General features: G+C 57.8%; 1 protein-coding gene across 3 annotated transcripts in view; it reads right to left on the bottom strand.

Moving 5' to 3' along the window:
• Positions 1-243: 243 nt before the first annotated feature.
• Positions 244-19,031, bottom strand: part of PACSIN1 (protein kinase C and casein kinase substrate in neurons 1) — a 52,923-nt gene continuing 34,135 nt past the window's right edge. The window contains exons 1-10 of one of the 3 annotated variants that reach the window (XM_032864267.1): positions 16,197-16,359; positions 6,398-6,529; positions 5,404-5,560; positions 3,982-4,217; positions 3,413-3,568; positions 3,139-3,314; positions 2,624-2,744; positions 2,398-2,525; positions 1,620-1,807; positions 244-1,181 (exon numbers count right to left, since the gene is read on the bottom strand). In XM_032864267.1, coding sequence (XP_032720158.1) covers positions 1,072-1,181; positions 1,620-1,807; positions 2,398-2,525; positions 2,624-2,744; positions 3,139-3,314; positions 3,413-3,568; positions 3,982-4,217; positions 5,404-5,560; positions 6,398-6,460 — 1,335 coding nt within the window. In that variant the 5' untranslated portion in view covers positions 6,461-6,529; positions 16,197-16,359 and the 3' untranslated portion in view covers positions 244-1,071. Of the gene's footprint in view, positions 1,182-1,619; positions 1,808-2,397; positions 2,526-2,623; positions 2,745-3,138; positions 3,315-3,412; positions 3,569-3,981; positions 4,218-5,403; positions 5,561-6,397; positions 6,530-9,073; positions 9,176-16,196; positions 16,360-19,031 lie in introns of those variants that run through there. The other 2 variants (XM_032864268.1, XM_032864266.1) reach the window with 2 other exon arrangements.

Raw genomic sequence — 19,031 nt, 5'->3', positions numbered from 1 at the left:
GCCAGAGAAGGGGAAAGAGGGATGGGAGACCACAAGGCTGTCTCCCGGAGTCTGGCTGAACCTGGTGAGTCTGTGGTTTTAGATGCCCATGGAGGGAAGGCAGGCAGGCAAGGTGCCCTCCTCCCCAGGAAATAGGAGGAGGTTGCTACTGTTGCTGGCTTTGCCCTGGGCTTTGAGGCCTCTCCCCCTGCCTGAGGACTTAGGAGAGGGGGGCAGGGTTTCTGCAAGTGACCGCAGGGTATGTCTCTAAGAGCCTGGCCCCAAATTGCTAACAGCTGGAAAAAAGGGCCCCAGCAGGGTCTTGGTCCCTCAGCTGAGCTGGCGTTGGGAGGACTGAGGGCCTGCCCCCTTCACTCACCCTCCTACACACCGGTGACACTGTCATCAACTCCAGCTCTCTCCTTATCATGTCTGGGGGAGTCTAGGGATCCCGGGAAAAGTCTATGGGAAAAGAGAGAGACCGTTGCTCCTCCAGCCCCACCAGTCCTTAGGAGTGAGACCAGGAGAAGAAGGGTACTCCTCAGGGCAAAACGGAAGGCTAAAACTAGGAGGCCCCCCCACCTTCTCTGGGGTCTGGAGGGGAAGCTTTGACAGCAGGGTGGTGGAGGGAGGGGAGCATAGTGGGGCAGAAGAAAGAGGTCAGAAAACCAGGCCCAGAGAAGAGGAGGGGGACAGAGGCTGGCAGCCTGGGTTTGGGGGGAAGGGGTGGGAAGCATATTCTGTAGGGAGTGAGGCAGAGAGAAGGGTCAAGGAGACGACCCTCAGGGTTTGGGAAACTCTTTGGTGGGATCTGAAGAGCAAATGTTGTAATGTCTCTTTTGGGCTAAATACTAAGACCCTCACCTACCCTGGGGCCATCACCCCGAGTCCCACCACCCTGGCCTCCAGGCGACCCTGCAAATGCTTCTGTCTCTGTATTTTTTGTTTTGTTCTGTTTTGACTTTTAAAAAAATAAAAGCTTGATCGGAAAATATGTCTGGAACTCTATGGCGAGGGAAGAGGGACGAGAGAGAGTAGGGAGAGGAGGCAGTGGACGAGGAGTGAGGGGTGGCGTGGAGGGGAGGAGGGCAGCTAGATGGCCTCCACGTAGTTGGCGGGATAGAGACCCAGCTGCCCACTGTCCAGCCGCCCGCGGCACCATCCCTGCTCGTCCTCCTCGCCCAGCTTGGTGAGCTCATCTCCTAGGAAGGGGACACAAAGGAGCGCGTCGACGGGGGCTCAGGGAGGGCTACCCACTCCCCCACAATGCTAGTCAGCTCTCCGATACTAATATTCTGGGCCTATCCCAAGGCCCTTCCAGGACTGCCCCAACGCCTGCCCTGGAGACCAGCCCCAGCCACACCCCGACACCCACGTGCTACCCCGGGCCAAACGCCTTATCTGGGTCTGTGGCCCTGTCCGCTCCCTACTCCCCAAGCCCAGGCCCAGCCCTGGCTTCCTTTTCCGGGTCTTATCCCTTCTGCTAGCAGCCCCCTGCCTCAGACACCGCCCCCCACCCCATTTCCGTGTCCTACTCCAGGTTTGGTCGCGCCCACGCACCAGGCCCCGCCCCCAGCCGCTTTCCCGGCAAATCAAGGCATCCCCTGCCCTTAGGCCCCGCCCCTTCCCGCCCACCATACCGGCCTTGAAGCTGAGCTCATCCTGCTCCTGGCCGTCGTAGTCATAGAGTGCCCGCACACGCACCCCCTTGGCGTCGTCCTCGAAGGGGTTGGAGCCCCCATTGGCCTCACTGCCCCCGAACGGGTTCCCGCTCTCGTCGTCTGACCACTCGGTGGCATAAGTCTGGCCCCTGTCGTAGCTGCTAACGCTGAGACGCAAGGAGAGGACCCAGCGTGAACTGCCACTCCCCTTGCCCCTCGCGCTAACCCCCTCCTGCCAGTCAGACATCTGGCCCCAAATCCCACCGAGGCTGGTGCAGGGATGGGTCCTGTAAGAGGGGGTTCCAAGCCAGTGATCCTCACTGACAGCTCACTGGACAAATGTGAGGCAGGACAGTTAGCATTATTACCCAGTCCTTGAGTTGGGATGCTGAAAGGGACCCCTGAGAACATCTGACCCCTCATCTGAGAAGGGCACCTAGTGGTTAAGCAGCTTGACCTCTTGGACATCACATCCTGGCTCTGAGGCTTACTTACTAGCCTTGTGCCCTTGGGCAAGTCACTTAATCTCTCCGGGTTTCAGTTTCTCCATCTGCAAAATGGGACGCTTTACACACTGCTCAGAGTGTCGGGAGGCTTCGATGAGTTAATATATGGAAAACGTTTACAACGTGCCTGGCACCGTGTAGGTACTCGAGGTTGATGTGATTTAGACCATGTCTTGTCTTCTGAGGTAAAACTCATCTCCTGGGGTATGTGGGCCCCTCTGGCCCCAGGAAGCTCTGCAGGAGGCACTCACCTGCCACGGTCTCCAGCCTGGGATGTGGTCTCCACCACTCCAGTGGCGTTGGTCAGGGTCGCCCCCTCTGCCTTCTTGGGCTGCTTCTCTTTCTTGGTGGCAGTGTGAGGAAGGTCTGGGTTCCACTCCTGGTGGGCACCAGGGGAGCAGTGAGGCAGGGGGCTGCCCCCTGAGGTCCCTTCCAGGCTTTTCCGAACTTCCCTTCCCCATCCCCACAACTCCTCACCTCAAACTGGGGCCAGTTCATGGGCATGCCGGGGCCGCTGGTGCTGCGGAACCACCGGAGGTCATCCTGGGCGTCTGCCCCCCGGATGGCCTGCTCCAGCTCCCGGTACACGTGGACATAGCTGTGTGCGGGGGAGATGGGGAATTGGGTGGGGGGCGAGATGCACCGTGGCCCCTTCTTGTCCTCGCTGAGGCCAGAGGGAGCCCATTCAGGGGACCAGGGTGCTGGTAGGCCCCCCAGCTAGGGATCAGGTGGGCTGGTCCAGGAGTAATCCCCTTCCCTATCCCTGCCTTAGCCACTACCCCATTCTTCCAGAGCAACATTCACTGTTTCTCTCATGCCTAGTCCGCCTCGGCTGGTACCCAGGCAGCCACTATCTTTGGAGCCTTTTCCTTCTCTGCCCCTGTTGCTCTTACCCTTCCTGTCCTGATACCACAGTGCCCAGGGCGCCTTGCACACTACTTCCACCCTCGGCCATCCATGCCCACACCCACCACGTCCCCACGCCCAGCCACCTGCTATTCTCGGCCAGGTTGAGGTGGCGTTTGATGTCCAGCAGCACCTCCTTGAGGAAGACCAGCCGCTTCTCCTCGAACTGCTGGCACTGCTCGAACACCTGCTCCATGCTCTCCATGTACTGGGGCGTGGTCTTGCCCACGTCATCCAGCACCTTCTCATACTTCTCCTGGGTCTGTGGGCAACGGAGCAAAGGAAGGGTGAGACCCAGGCCTGCAGCTCCCTGCTGCCACCCACTCCAAGGGGGCTCTCAGCCGCCAGGCCCTGGGGCACCTTCTGTACGTCCTGCTTGCACTTGTCCACTTTGTCCTGCAACTTCTTCTGCTGTTCAGGCGTGACCGACTGCTCCGTCTTGCTATTCATCTCCCGCGTCATGGCCAGCTTCTCCTCCTTGCAGGCCAGATGGTAGGCCTTCTTGGCTGCCTCTAGCTGTGGGGCGGAGGGAACAGGAGGGAGAGCTCTCACTTAGGCGCGGGAACATATCGGGCCCTCGTCAAGGCCTCCCACCTGCCGGGGGGTGGGAGCACAGATTCAGAAGAGGCAGAAGGGATGTAGGACCCGGCTCCAGGTATCTGGGAGCCGTGCCCACCCATCTGTGGATGTTTCCCTGCGTGGCGCTGCCTGCTGCCTCCACGGGCACCCTCCCGTCAGGTCCTGCTGTGCCTGCCCCATGTGGCTATTTCAGCCAGCAAGGCAGTGCTGCGCCCCCATAGGCACAACCCCAGCGGGGGATGTCCTGCCCACTCCCTCTGTCAGCTCGCCCCCTCCGATCAGACTGCCCCCAGTCCGCCAAGCTCAGCTGCCCACCCTCGCCCCATCGGCAGCGGCCACCCCCTGGGCACCTCCTTCATCTTCTTGGCCCAGGGTTTCTGGGCCTTGCGGAAGCCGTCTTCAGCCTCCTTGGTTTCCTTGAAGCCGCCCATGATCTGCTTGTGATAGGCGTCCTTCTGCCAGTTCTTGACCTTCTCCAGGTCCTCGTTCAGCAGGTTGTTCTTCACTTCCTGATGCAATTCGCTCACCTTGTCCGCCTCCGTCATGATGGCCCCCCAGGCTCGCTCCAGGCTGCCATACTGTGGCCCTGAGGAAATGGTCATGGGGTGATGAGGCCCTCATCACCCACTGCCCAGGGGCTCCCCCATGCTTCCTTTCTCCCAGGCTTTCTCTGTACTTGCCATGCCCGCAGAAATGCCCTCCCCAGCTCTCTTTACAGTTTTATCTGTCCTTCAGGGCCCACATACCTCCTCCAGGAAGACTTCCCTGACTGCTCTGCTCTCACACCCCACAGCATGCAGCCCTCACTGAATTCTTCGTACAGCATCTGCCTCTGTGACCACTCCCTAGCTCCCCTGTCAGCTGGTGAGCCCCATGGGGGGCAGCCTGGACCCCGCAAGTCCTCACAAGCCCAGTACAGCACCAAGCACACAGTAAGCGCTTCAGGAATGTTGACTGAGCATAAAACTGAGGAAGCAGCTGGTGACAGATGCCAGGAGGCCACTGGGACCAGACATTCCACAGTCGTTTGTTGGTCTGTATATTGGGGATCAGCTCTGTGCCAGGCACTATGTGGGGGAGTACCAGGCTCAGCCCCTGCCCTGGGAGTTCGGGTCTCGTGGAAGAAAAAAAAAATTTAACAATTACACGGAAACCCCAACCTGAAGTGTTCCAGATCAAAGAATCGAGAGCCAAGACGACTAAATGGTCTGGATTCTGGATTGCCTTCTGGACCAGCACAATTGCTATAATAAAGTTTGCATATGGACCATATTAAATGTCCGGAGTTTGATCGCTGAACTATGGTTATGTAAACAAATGTTCTTATTCTTGGGAGCTACGCGAAGGATTTAGGGTAAAGTGGCAGGTCTCCCACTTAAATGGTTCAGAAAAACACTGGCATCGAAGAAAGAGGGACTGGGAAACAATGTGGGAAAACAGGTTCCCTGGTGAATCTGGTTGAAGACCGTGTAGTTGTCGTCAAGATTCTTGCAACTTTTCTCTAAATTAAAATTATATGGAAATAAAAGGTTTGTCTGGGTTTGTTTTGTCTTTTTAATCCAACCTAAAATTGTACAAAGTCGAGTTGAACAGGGACAGGGAGACCTGGCTGGGTGTGGGAAGGTCAGAGCGCGGGGGTGGGGACGGTGCCTTCAAAGGCCCCGTGGCTGGAAGGGTGCGGGTGCATCCGGGCGGCAGGGCGCTCCCGGGTCCCAGACTGGAGGCAGCCGGAGAGGGCCGGGGCGATGCGCCCGGGGTGGGCATGGGGGCACCTTTCTCGATGAGCTGGCGCCAGCGCTTGGCCCAGTCGGTGAGCTGCTGCGCGTACGCCTTCTCGATCTTGGCGCGCTCCTGCACGCAGTTCATCAGGTCGTTACACAGGCGGTGGCCGTCATCGATGCGCTTCACCGTCCGCTTGTAGTTCCCCACCTGGCGGCCAAGGAGCGAGCACGACTCCCGCGGGCTCCCCGTCTCCCCCCGCTACCCCAAGCCGGCCAGGACGCCACGTCCTGCAGGGGGCGCCCGCCGCATCCATCTTCCCCCGCCCTTCCCCGCCGCACCGCGCCGCCCTGCGGGAACGCACCGGGGGCTCCCCCCACTCTCAATTTTGGGGGCCCCAGCGCCCTGCATCACACCCGACGGTCTATACACTCCCTCACCCCACTTGACACATAACTTCCTCGCTGCCACAAAGCGCAAGATTTTTATAATTTGGACCCAGACTAGAATGAATTATTCATTTTGTTCTTGTGAGTTAAATATATCATATTTATAGAGTCATGTAAGTGTTGAGCTGAGCTGCAGCTTCTTGACATAATATTATGTTTTGTAGACACCTCATTAAACACTTATTAATATAGGTTTGGCAGTTTTCGCTTTGAGTTTTGGAAGCCAATCGAAAACAATTTTATTTCTTGGTCTCAAAGAGTTTGGGAGGCTCCTGAAATGCTGGCTTCTAGGCTTGTCGCCACCTCTTTGTTGCTGTGGGGCTTCTGGAATGCACACCACAGGGGTGGGCCGGGGAGCCCCTGTGAAAGGGTAAAGCCGGGGTCTGAGGTGCAGGGGTCTGAGAGCAGATGGAGAGGAGGAGCCTCACCCACATCTAGAAACTCTGCAGGATCTCTCCAGGGGCAGCCGTGGAGCAGTCATCTTCCCCCATCTCATGGAACACCAAGGCCTTTGGAGGGACCCAAGGGGCTAGGGAGCAAGGCCTGAGGTTGTGAGGGGAGGTGAGGGGAGCCTGGACCGCCACAGGAGCTGTCTCACCTCCCAGAAGCTGTCAGTGGTCTCCTCTGGAGCTAGTGAGGCCTCGTCGTAGGAGCCAGACATGGTGTAACCGTGGGGGGGTAGGGACAGGCAGGTGTGCGCTGGTGGTCAGCAGGCGGAGCTGCTCATGCGCTGGGAGAGTAGAAGAGAGATCCCTGGAGGGGGGGGAAGGGCCGCCACGTGCCCCATTCCAGGCCTGCGGGCCCCTGCCCCCATGTGCTGTGGGGATGAGGGCTCCACAGGCCTAAGCCTTGCACTGGGTTGGGGACTTCCCACCGGGGTAATCCCAAGAGTAAGCTCTTAGCACCCCTTGTGCGCATCCCCCATCCCTCCTCCATGAGCCTTTCACCCCACAACTTCTCCCTCCCTTCTCCCCCTGATCCATTCCCCAGCTCCAGAGTGACAGCCGCCCCAGCCACAACTGTCTTGGGCTCCGGGACTCAGCTAAATTAAAGGCATGCAATCACGTATTTGCTACATACGAGCTTGCAGTCTGTCTCACAGACACATGCTGCTCCTCAAAGCCAGCAAGCAGCCTAATCATTATGCACGTCCTGCACTCCCTCCCCAGGGCCTGGCACCCCACAGAGCCCCACTGGGGCTCAGCGAACCCCAGCTGCCTTGTCAATCTGCCCTTCTTCCCACTGCCCCTCACCCTGATCTGGCTGAACCCTTGCACTGGACCCAAAATACCCTCCTCAGCTCTCCCACCCAACAGAGTCCCCAACCTCAGCCCCTAGAACCTTCCCAGATGCCCCACCTGGAGCCTGGACCCACATTCCCTGGGAAGCCGGCTGCAGGGCCCGCCTCCCATCTCTGGCTGGCCCAGGCCCCTACAAGTCCTTTTGGCTGCTCTGGCACCCAGCCTTCAAAGCCTCTGTTAGCCACTTACGTGTCTCCTTAAAGAGTCCCAAACATGTGGCTTCCTGGCCTACGGGTCAGACCACCGTGATCTGTGTGAGCACTGGAGCGGCTCTGCGTGGCCTGGATCTGTCGGCAGGCATCACAGCGGTCCAATCTAGGCCATGGGCTGCCCCAGGGCTGGGGACGCTGCCCTTCTCCCATCCCCTACCCAAGCCTTGCTGCCAACCCCTCCCCCAACCCCAGCAAGAATGGCTCAGTAGTCAGGAGACAGGACCCAGAGGGGCAGGGACCTGGTCGTCAAAGGGGCAGTGAGGCCAGGCTGGGAATGACCCCATGAATACCTGCCAGCCTTGAGGCAGAGGACAACAGGGGCTGGCTCCCTGTCTCTGCACTGCTCAGGGACGACACATCCTATCCCATGAGGATACTGGGGGAGGGCTGGCCTCAGCAAACTTCAGGGACCCCAACCTGGGGTCCGGGGGATGCTCAGCCCTTCCAGTGGCTCATCTTCAGGCTCAGGGAGCAGATCATGAAGATCCTTGGTCAAGGATATCCCTCCCTTCTCTGGTCTCAGTCCCCCATCTGTCCAGGGGCTAGTACCATTTTCGCAGTAATAACCCATTTCTGCCTTCTCCTTGCTCCTCCCGGGCCCTAAATATATCCCTTTCCACTTTGCAAAACCTCAGACAAACTTTCCCACAAACTCCTGCACAGAACCCTTAAATCATAATGAACTGTGCTCTTTGGATCCAAATAACGCAAGCTGTCTGCGGGCTGGCGGTAGGGGCAGGAGGGGGTGGAGGGTAGGGACAGACCCTCATGAGAGTGGGAGTCAAACCCACCCTAGGCAGCAGGGAAGTGACTTGACAAGCCTTGATGGGAGGGGCGGGGGTGTGTCTTCTCTCCCCACTACAGAGGCTCACCTCCCTCACCCTGCAGTGCCTCTCCTGGGAATTCACCTTCCAGCCAGTGGGGCCAACTGACGCTGCCTGATTCCATTTGCTGCAGCACTGCTTGTAAAAGCCAAAGGCTGGAAACATCCCGGCTGCCCATCCAGGGGACTGCTTAAGTAAATTCTGGTGCAGCTGGGCAACAGAACGCTCTGGTCCTGACTGGAGCCCTCCCCAAGCCATGACGCTGAGACAAAAGGAGCAGGGTGCAGAACAGGAAGACTTTGGATGTTTCCATTTGTACAGGGGGGGCAATATACAAACATGAACACTCTGGAAAGCCAGTAGCGGAGGCTGCCTTCGGGGAGCTGGGTGGCTGGGGGATGTGATGGGAAGGAGATTTGTCACCGTTGGTCTTTTACGCCTTTTAAATTTTGCTTTGTGTACATAAACTGCAGTTTTTATAACCCCCTGGCCTGCGTTGAGGGAGCTGGGAGCTCGGACCGAGAGTACACTGACACAAAGGGGACCATGCAGCTAAGCCCTGGGGTGTCAGACAATCTGGGAATGCACTAGGGCAGAGACCAATCTCCACTCTGTCCAGACCCAGATGGGACTTGCTGGGGCCCCTTCCTCAGTGCGGGCAAGTCACGGGTCTCTGGGGTCCCAGCTGGGGTAGCACATGTCGCTCTCACCTTGGGGGTCCCCGCTCGGTCACCAAACTGCCGCGTGACCTTAGGCGATTCACATGACTGTGACAGGCCTCACTGTGAAATGAGGATGCTAATGCAAGGACCGGAGGAAACGGTGAGGGTCCAGGCTGGACCCGCACAGAGACAGGCGCAGGAAGACAGGCAGGGAGCCTCAGGGAGAGGATGAGGGAGGGGGCGTGTGGACCCCCAGCACCACCTGCCAGACTCACCTCCAGCCCTGTGCCTGCCTTCTGCAAACCGGCCTCACCCCCCTACCCTGGGCGCCGGGGGGAGGTTTCACTCTGGTCCAATGCCAGGTCCCTCCTGAATGGTGGTCACAGCCGCCCTCACTGAAAACGCAGCTTCTCTCAGAGTCAGGAAGCTGGTATGGCCAGAATCTGCCATGCCCAAGAACGAGCCTGACACACTCTGAGCAGAACCCATCAAATGGGCACGGCAACGTTCAGACTTTCTCCCCGGTGCTTATAAAGCAGTTGCGACCCTGCGAGCCCTTTATAGTTGAGAATAACAACTGGCATTTATGGAGCACAGACTTGGTGCCAAGGACTGTCCAAGTGTCTTAACTCATCAAATCCTGCCAGGACCCCTACACAGCAGGTGCCACTTCACCCCCACGTTATCTCAGAGAGGGCCCAGAGGCTGGGACGTGACTGAAAGAGCTTGTCAGCTCTCGTTATTGATTTGTCACCGCTACTGTAGTCGTGGTGGCTGTCCCACAGTGGGCGGGCGGGGCCCGGGGTGCTGTTCTGGTAGAGGGGGGCATGGGCTCTGCTCCAGCCCCACCACTTCCTGATGGGATCTCAGTCAAGTCCTGTCATGGGGTCTCGGTTTTCCAACTCATTGGATGGAAAAACAATATTTCAGTCTCATGTGACACTCAAATGGTAAAAGGCAATTATTGAAAAATACAGACCATTTATGGAAGTGTGAAGTTTGCACATTGGCCTTGACCTTTTGGAGAAAGGAGCCCCAGGGTGAAAAGCGTCCCTCCTCCGGGCCCCAGGCTTCCTGCCAGCTGCCTCTAAAATGCCCCTGGAAGGCAGGGGCCTGGGGTGTGTTCTCTCGGCCCCTGGCTTGAAGAAGGGACAGAGGAATTAAGAGCAGGGGCCCAGAAAGGGCGGGCCAGCTGTGGACAAAGGCGGCCTGTGGATTCCTGCAGCATGCACGAGTCACTATCTATCACAGGAGCATGTCCCCCCCACACCACCACCCAACCCATCAGCAGATCCTGGGCCGAGTCACTATCGATCACAGGAGCATGTCCCCCCCCCCCCCCACACATACACACCACCACCCAACCCATCAGCAGATCCTGGGCCCTGCTCTCAACCACCTGGTCCCAGCCCCATCACTCTCCTGTAAAGTCTTCTCAGAGACTTTCCTGCCTCCAACCTTGTGTCCCTCAGCCCTGCCCCAACTCCAGTCTGTTCCCTGCCGCAACAACCAGAGGGACACAGGTAATACCTAAGTCAGATCCCACCACTACTCTACTTGGAATCCTCTCATGACTCCTCATTTCCTCCAAGAAAAAGTCTAATCCCTTCCCAGGGGCCCCTGTATCTCCTCCAGCTCCACTGACCTCCTTGCTGCTCTAACCCCAGGGCCTTTGCACTTGATAGAAGTGCCTCCCTGCCCTGAATTTCTATGTCTGCTTGAATGTCCTAACCTCCCTGCGTTTCACTTGGCACTCTTTTCCTACCCCCAGCACTCTCCAGTCTCCCCTTCCTTGCTTTATAATTCTTCACAGCACGTATTACCATATGCCAGGCTCCCAACCCTCAAGAATTCATCATGTTTGTGTCTTCCTTTCTCACTGTAATGTCAACTTGCTAAGGTTAGTAGTTTTTGTCTGTCTGGTTCTCTGCTGTATTTTCAGCATCCAGGGCCTGGCATATAGTTAAATGCACAGTACATTTTTGGTGAATGAATGAATGCCAAGCACCTTCTGGAACACTCATTCATTAAATAGTAGAAATACTGAATATTGTCCCTCAGAGCCCAAAACAAAGTCACCTGCACAATATTCAAAAAATGTTGATAATGATGGTGATACAACCAAAAGCCAGAAGTTCACCCAGATCCTACCTGTCCTCTGTTCTCAGGCCCCCTGCTTCTCTGGACTTCCCCTTCCTCTCCTCTTGGCCAATTCTCAGGTCCAGTTCCAGGGTGTCCTCCTCCTTGATCCCCCATGACGATTCTGCTCTCAGTGGGGAGCCTTCCCTCCTCAGGGATCCGCAGCACACAGAACAGGCTGTTATATTAACCCCCCTCCTCACTCTCCCTTTACATCACCTATGACAGCCATTTCTGAGTACCTGCTACGTGCCAGCCTCTTTGTACCCTTCATCTCTACTCCTCACGACAGCCTACTGAGATGGGCAGTGACCTCCCTGTCTTCTAGTGGGGGAAGTCCTTCCTCTGCCCCCCACCAGGCACCCAGTGCAGAATCAGCCCTCCTGGCCTAAGACATTCTCCCAAGGGAATGGCTCGGGTCAAACCCAGGCAGGGCCATGGGAAGCCAGAGCTGCCTCACCCTCACCCAGGTCCCACAAACATTCCCAGCAGCAGCCCCGCTCCTTATGTTACCCTGAGATGGATGGGCTCGCTGCGCCTGACTTGGGGCCACTCCAGGACTCTAACCAGCCTTGGCTGGGGCCGCAGATGCCCGAAGAAGGATCAAGGTCAGCTATAAGGTGCTGTCCTTCCACCCCTCCGTGTGATGCATACCCCCTCCTCATTCCAGTTTCTGCTGCTTTGCTCAAGCCTTCCCCCCTGCCTGGGGTGCATGCTGTCCTATCACTCACCTCTCCCCAAAATAAAATAACCCTGCTTCCCTTCAAGGGCCAACTCAGTTCTACCTCCTCCAAGAAGCCCTCCCTGAATACCACAGTCCTCACCTACTTCCCCCTCTACACCCTGGTGCAGTTCTTAGTCACACCTGCCACGAACCACATCTCACTGGTTCCCACCCAACAAATAGAGAAAATCCTGCTACATTAGCACAGCAGTTGAGAGTGCTGCTTGTCGGCGGGGGTGGGGGGGTGTGGGGGGTGGGGGCAGACAGAAGGATGGAGCTCAAATCCCAGCCTGGCCAGCTGTGCGACCTTGTAAGTTGCTTAAACGCTCTGTGCCTCAGTTTCCCCATTGGCAAAATGAAGGCGAGAATACCAGCCCATGGGGTTATTGTGAAATGAGTGCCTGGTGTTTTAAGAGGCACCGTGTTACTATTAGTGTTATTATCAGTATTAGTAGTATTAGTATTAGTATTTAGTATCAGAGGTATTTTTACCTTCAGAGCTTTTAAAGCAGGAAACGTTTAGTTTATCTCTCTGGATGACTTCACACCCCCTTTTCCTCTCTTTGGGCCAATGGCCCCAGAGACCTTTGCTAAAGACTGACTTGTGTCCCCTCCAGATTCATATGTTAATCTCTTGCCCCTGCCCCAGTGGGACCGTATTTGGAGACAGGGCTTTTAGGAGATGATTCAAGGTAAATGACGTTGGAAGGGCAGGGTCCCAATCTCATAGGACAGGTGTCCTTACAAGAAGAGGAAGGGAGAGATTCTTCCTGTCTCCCTCTGTGCACATACTGAGGGAAGTCCATGTGAGGACCCAGCGAGAAGGCATCCGTCCGCAAGCCGGGAAGTAAGGCCTCACCAGGAACCCAACAGGCCAGCACCTTGACCCTGGACTTCCAGCCTCTGGAACTCTGGGAATAAATAGCCAGTGTTCATGCCACCCAGTCTATGGTGTTCTGTCCTGGCCACCTGAGCTGAGATTCCGTTCCGAGACCTTGGGCCTCCTCTGGGACCCCCAGGTCTCCAGGTGTCCTGTGAAAAAAAGACCCCAGGCCTGCCTTCCTTTCACCTTCTCTTTGGCTGTAAAATCTCTTCTAAGGTAAGGTCCATGTGGGAGTCCCCAAGGGCCCTCCCTTCAGGGATGACGCCCCAGGTAGGGAGGAAGGAAGACGATGGAAACACAAATGGGATAACTTGGGGTTGGGGCAGAGCCTGGGTCTCCACTGATGCTGGAGGGCCCCAGAGAGGCTCAGGGCTGGGGGTACCAGGTTGGCTCATCCTTACTGGAAAATGGTTAAAGCCAATGGGTAAAGCCATTCCATCTCTCCAATCATATCCTTGTCTCCAGGTCCACCTCTTGGGGAGCCCAAATGTAATACCACAGATGAGGGTGCAGGAGTGGGAGCTGGCAATACCCACGCCCCTGGCCTCTCTGTCCTGGGTGCATCGCTCTCCTTGAGATCAGTCATCCCACACACGGCTCGTCTGGAAGAGTGGGTCCTGTCCTGAGCCCACTGCCTACTGGAGGACAGGGCCCAAGTCTGCCTGCTCTGAGGGGGGCCCCCTGAGGGCTGCACAGCTTGCTTTCCCAGTGTCATTGAACTCTGGGATGAATTCTGACCTAGAGGAAGGTGGCCCGTGTCTTTGTGGCACCGGGGGTGGAATGAGAGCCGCTCCCCTTCTTCCACTTCCTGGCCAGGTAGGGGGAGGCCAGCCCCAGCTGTATTCGGTGACCCCAGCAGTGCACGCATGACAGAAAACAGCCCCCCAACCCCCACCACAGCCTCACGGAGCTGATATTCTGGAAGGGCTGGACAGACAAGAAACCAGATGAATAAGGAAATGGTCAGGTGTGTCAGATGGTGACGAATGCAGTGGAGAGCAAGGCAGGGAAGGGGACAAGCGACCGTGGTCGCTAGCAGTCATGCTCTTTCAGCCAGGGCAGTCAGAGAAGGCCACTGTCAGGAAGTGGCATCTACCCGAAGACCTGAAGGAGGAGAGGGCGGGAGCCATGCAGGTATCTGCGGGAAGAGCATCCGGGCAGAGGGAACAGCTGTCGCAGGAGCCCTGAGGCGGAAGCTGGCTGCTGTGGTTGAGGAGTAAGGGGGCGGCGTGGCTGGAGCAGAGTGAGTGAGGGGGAGAGGGAAGGGATGAGGATAGGAAGGTTGGGGAGGGGAGGCTGAACTCTGACTCCCCCTGCGCCCCAGCAGAGGGAGCTGGGAGCCCCTGCGGGTTTGAGAAGAGGCAGGATGTGACTGGGCTCAGGTTTTAAAGGACTCCTGGCTGGTAGGGGGAGAGCAGGGGAGAGCAGGGCAGGAGCCTGGCAGGCAGGTGGCTGCGGTCCTCTGGGTGAGAGAAGGCAGGGTTCCCGTAAGGCACTGGAATGAGAAGCGAGAAGCGGCTGGAGTCTGGAAAGACCGACACTGGAGCCAACGGGATTTGCTAATGGCCTGGGTGAGAGCGCTAGCCGGGAGGGAGACACGGATGGCTCTGGGGTTTGGGTCCAAGCAGCCGGCCCAGCAGGTGGAGTGCTGGGTCCTGAGAGGGGGAGCAGAACAGGACCTCGGTTTTGTGGCCCTGAGATGCCCATCAAGAGCAGCTGGATGAGCACAGCGGGCCTGTGAGGAGGGGCCAGCCAGGGTCCCAAACTGTTCCTCTAGCCCGTCCCAGGGCCCCATCCTCTGGCTAAATCCCTGGCCTCTGAGTGGCCCTGGGGCCTCCTTTCAACCCCTTTCTGACACGGGGAAGACTGAGGCAGGACAGCTGGGTCTCAAACTGGTTTCCACTGTGGCCCCACTGGGTGCAACGGGGTAGAGTTGGGGAATGTGCCTCAGGAGGCCATCCTGGTGGGCTCTCTGCCCCAGGATCTGGGACAAGAGAAAGACACAGAGCAAGCACATGCCCTAGGGACACGTGGGGCAGAAAACAATGAAGAGGGGGAAAGTGGCCTAGAGGTCTGGAGGGCCTGGGGAAGGGACAGCCCCCTCCAGCTCTTGCCAAGTGAACCTCCCGCTCTGCTCTGGGCCTCACTAGCCCCCTGTTCTGGCTGGGATGGAGGCAGGCCTGGCTGTAGAAGGTGAAGCAGGCCAGATGTCCATGCCAGCCTCTGGTGGGGAAGGGGGGTTCTCTAGCTCCCTACAAAGGAGAGAGATGAGCAAAAAGGGTGGTGGGGTCCAGAGGAGCAAGTAGGGGGCTGACAGTGACAGTGGATACGGGTTACTTGGTCACCAGCCCCTGGGCAGATCGACATCCCCCACCTTGTCTGGCTTTCTCACCCACAGGCCCTGAGCCACAAAGCGGGAGCCCCCCACCCCTGTGCATAGCGTTCAGCAGGTGCAACTAATGTTTGCAGAAATGAACGAGTTTCTTGATGAGGCTTCTCCACTCTACTGCAGGCCCAAAGATCCCTCCCTGGCCCCCATGCCAGCTACTCTGACCCCCATGTGCCCACAGAAACAGGGAGCCCCATAATGTGGTACCCGGTCCCAGCAAAGGACCCAGCCAGGCTTGTGGGATATACCGGATAGAGAAGCACAGTGAGAGAAGGAGGCAGACCTTTGGCTGCCCGGCTGCCGATCCCCTGCCCTTCTCAGCCTAGGATCTCCCCCTAACACACGCCAGCCCAGGAGGACCTTCTGCTCTGCCCCAGGGCAGACCTGGACCAGGAGCAACTCACCCACCACATGACCCCACGCCCTCTTCCGTCCTTTTGCTTCCCAGAGCGAAGCAGTACAGGGCCCAGGCCTCCCCAGGTCCCAGGCCCCAGCCCCGCCCCCTCTTGAGCAGCGGGCAGAGGCTTCTCCGCAGTGCCTGAGCTCCCCAGCGGCAGCCCAGTCTGTCCCCAGGAGCAATGCAGCAGAGGGACAGCAACAGGGGAGGGAGGGCGACAAGGCACCCCCACCCGATCCTCCAACATGGAAACCCTGAACTTGCTGGGGATGGGACAGGGGTCCCTTGGGCCATCTGGGGCTCTAGGACAGTGGAGAGAATGAAGATGGAAAAGAGCCTGAGCTTGGGGGAGGTGAAAGATGTTTCTTGCCTGACCAGGGGGTCTAAGCCCAATGCCTGAGACCATCTGGAGCCAGCACTGGAGGCAGCGGATGTGGCGGGGGTGGGGGGTGATGTGAGTCTGCAGCTCTCCTGAGCAGAGCCCTGAGCGGGCGCAGGGGGCATCCTCACTTCTCCCCCAAGCCTCAGCCTGGAGAAGGGTGATACCATGGGTCCCTGGAAGCTCCAGCCCCCCTCAGACCCCTTCCCTGGAGAGGGGAGCATCTCTACAGTCAGGACCTGTGGCCGTGGTGGAGAGAGAGGGACAGAAGTGCAGAGGGGGAAGGTGAAAGCAGGGCCGGTCCTCCTGTTGAGGATCCAGGTTCTGGACAGGGCCTCCCAGGATGCAGGCTGCTCCCTACCCAGGTCCCCTGACCCCAGCCCCTCCAGACTGTACACTTCCTACCGGGTGCTCCTGGGAGGAAGATGGGGGGCCCCCACTCTCCATGCCGCCCCTTCCAGCTGTTCCCATTGGGATGCCTACCTACCTGGGCCTGTCTGGGCATCAAGCTGGGGGCAGGTAGGAGCTCACTGCCCCCGCTGGGCCAGGCCAGGGCCAGAGGTGCTGGCTGTCCTCCTCCTCATCATCCGTGGTGGCGGGCAAGGAGGGGGCCTGGTGCCTGGGCTGGGGGCTCAGTGCTCTCGGGTCCCCTCCACTGGGGCTCGGGAAGGCAGCAGCGCCAGAACAGCAGAAGCCAGCTCCCCGCCCCCCACCGCTGCCTCCTCCCCTCCCTCCTCCCGACCCGCCTCCTTCTCCAGCCACCCACCTCCTTCTGCTCGTCTCTATGGCAACCGGGCAATGCTGCACCGCCAGCCTCCCTCCTGTACGCCAGGGGACGCCCGCCTTCCATGCTTGGAGGACATCACCTCGGGCGGGGCATGCACACTTCACCTTCTTGGAGACGCTGCTGAACAGACGGGCTCACACGGCCACCCTTGACTGTGGGAGGCCCTGCTGCAGCCCCTCTCCTCTCTCTTTCTCCCCAAGACCCTCCCTCCCAACATCCCTTCCAGACCTTGGAAGCCACTCCTTCCCCTGCACCTGCCTCGCTCGGGTCCTTACACCTTGCCACCCGCTGCTCTGTAAACATTTGTTTGCTTCATTCTTCCCGCTCCCTCGACCAGTCCTCACAATTTTATTTTGCACCTGTTCTGGGTCAGACGGAGTATGGGATGTTCCCCTACCGTCTTATCCCATTTTACAGATTGGAAACTGAGGCCCAGCATAGTCAGACAACTCCTTCCGGTATCCGAGGCTCACGGGCTGGTTACTGGCAGTGAAGCCTTGGGATTCCAGCTCCAGGGCTGCTCTCACAGGCCACGGCTATCACAACCCCCCCCCGCCAAAGCAAATCTTGAAGACACGTGTACACCCAACTACATGGGTCCAGGACATGCAACACACAAGCCCTTTCTATAGAAAATCAACAGCCATCCACACAAGCCCCCAGCACCAGCCCCATGGGAGGGGATCAGTGACACAAACAAGTGTCCCACCCAAGAGACTGAACCAGAATCCACTTCCGGGAAAGGATCTGTCGGCTCCACACCCGTCCTCCAGAGATCAGACGTTAATCTGCCTACCTCCTCTCAGCATCTCAGCCCTGCTGCCCAAGGGGCCCAGGGTGGGGGTTGAGAGAGGGCACACCTTCCCCTATCTCCCTCCCTCATTCTCAACGTCCTCTGCCTATCCCATCCAGACTAAATCCTACCAAGAGCCCCCTCAGCCCCTCCAAGTGGCTGTCAGGTCCTGGGACTTGGAATTATGACGAATACAGTAAAATGGGCACCTCATCCTTGCAGAGAATTCCAGGCTCCGAGAACCCTGCTGTCTCCTGTGAGGGGCAGTATCTGCTGGAGGCCGGGTCTGGATGCCCAGGAACCACAGTGTGCCCCACAGGATGCACGGTCCCTAATCCAGCACCACCTCAGAAAGACCCAGGCGAAGATCATGGCCACACCCCATGCCCCAGAGCACTTCTCAGGGGCCTCACACCATCCAGAGAAGACAGATACAATCGGAAAGACCCAGAAGCTCACCAAAAAACGGTTAATAATAACAAGAATAGCCTCTTCCATATTTCATCCCATTAAGATCCCCCTCAACCATGAGACTGCTGATTAAACCAAAGCTGTAAGTAGTAGACGGCCCATCCAAACATCAGAGCTGTCAATGGGGGGGGTGGTTGGGGGGGAAGGGGGGTGGAATCATGTTGGGATAGATGAAACCGGGCCACCCATTCATTCAGCGGATGCTTACTAGGCACCTGCCAGGTAGCAGGGACTGTTCTAGGGATGGGGACACAGCCATGAGCAAAACAAAGTGCCTGCCCTCGAGGGTGCTGAGCCAGTAGATGTGCTGACCTCCTGTTTCCCTGCAGTGCCTCTGGCTGTCACAGCAGCCCTACGGGTGAGATCACAGAACTGACAAGGAGACAGACGCTCTAGAGACTGAGCAACTTGCTCCAGGTGACACAGACAGTCAGTGCCTGGGCTGGGACTCGAACACGCAGCTTTGCCAAGCTTTTTCCAATGCTCTACATTGGCTCCATTAAGATCTGATTAGGTGACACCACAACAGCCACCCATTTTCTAGAAGTTTCAGAGCGAAGTGTATTTCTCATGCTTAGATCAAAGGCAGGACGGGGTCGTATGTATCTGAAGGACCAGTCAAGAAGTTGATGTGAGGGCAAGGGCGCCTGGGTGGCTCAGTCGGTTAAGCATCTGCCTTTGGCTCAGGTCATGATGCCAGGGTCCTGGGATGAAGTCCTGAATCGGGCTCCCCGCTCAGAGGGGAATCAGCTTCTCCCCCTGCCCCTCTCTCTGCTCCTGTGCTCTCTCTCTCTCTCTCACAAAAATAATTGGAAAAAGAAAAAAAAAAGAACTGGATTGTAAGTGAAGACATCCCCACCAAATGACCTCAGAAGTGACTTCAAGCCTGATCATCCTTGAGCCAGAAGCCTGACAGTTGTCCCCAGGCCTGGAGGTTCTTTGCAGAGGGTCAAGTTAAGGCCCAGGCCAGGAGGGTGGGGATGCCTGGCACCTAAGAGCCGGGGCTCCCTGGAGAGTGGGGAGACTTCAGCTGGGGGGCGAGGAGGGATTAGGTTTCCAGGCTCTGTAAACAGAACCCCCTGCCCATCTGCCAGCCCCCCAGCCCCAGATCATCTTTCCCCTAAAGAGCCAGGTCCACCCTGGGTTTCCAAAAATAGCTGTCCCCAGCACCACCCCTCCATCAGCCTGATCCAGCCCCACCCGTTGCCCGGCAGACCCCTGAGTTCTTCCCACCCATGCTCACACAGGTTCTATGGGAGATGCTGAACCCT

Source organism: Lontra canadensis, unplaced genomic scaffold (assembly GCF_010015895.1).
Source record: "Lontra canadensis isolate GAN:19392208 unplaced genomic scaffold, GSC_riverotter_1.0 scaffold27, whole genome shotgun sequence".
In the NCBI taxonomy this organism is placed as follows: Eukaryota; Metazoa; Chordata; class Mammalia; order Carnivora; family Mustelidae; genus Lontra; species Lontra canadensis.
Note: the sequence above shows the minus strand (reverse complement) of the source record. Positions and strands in the feature narration are given on the sequence as shown.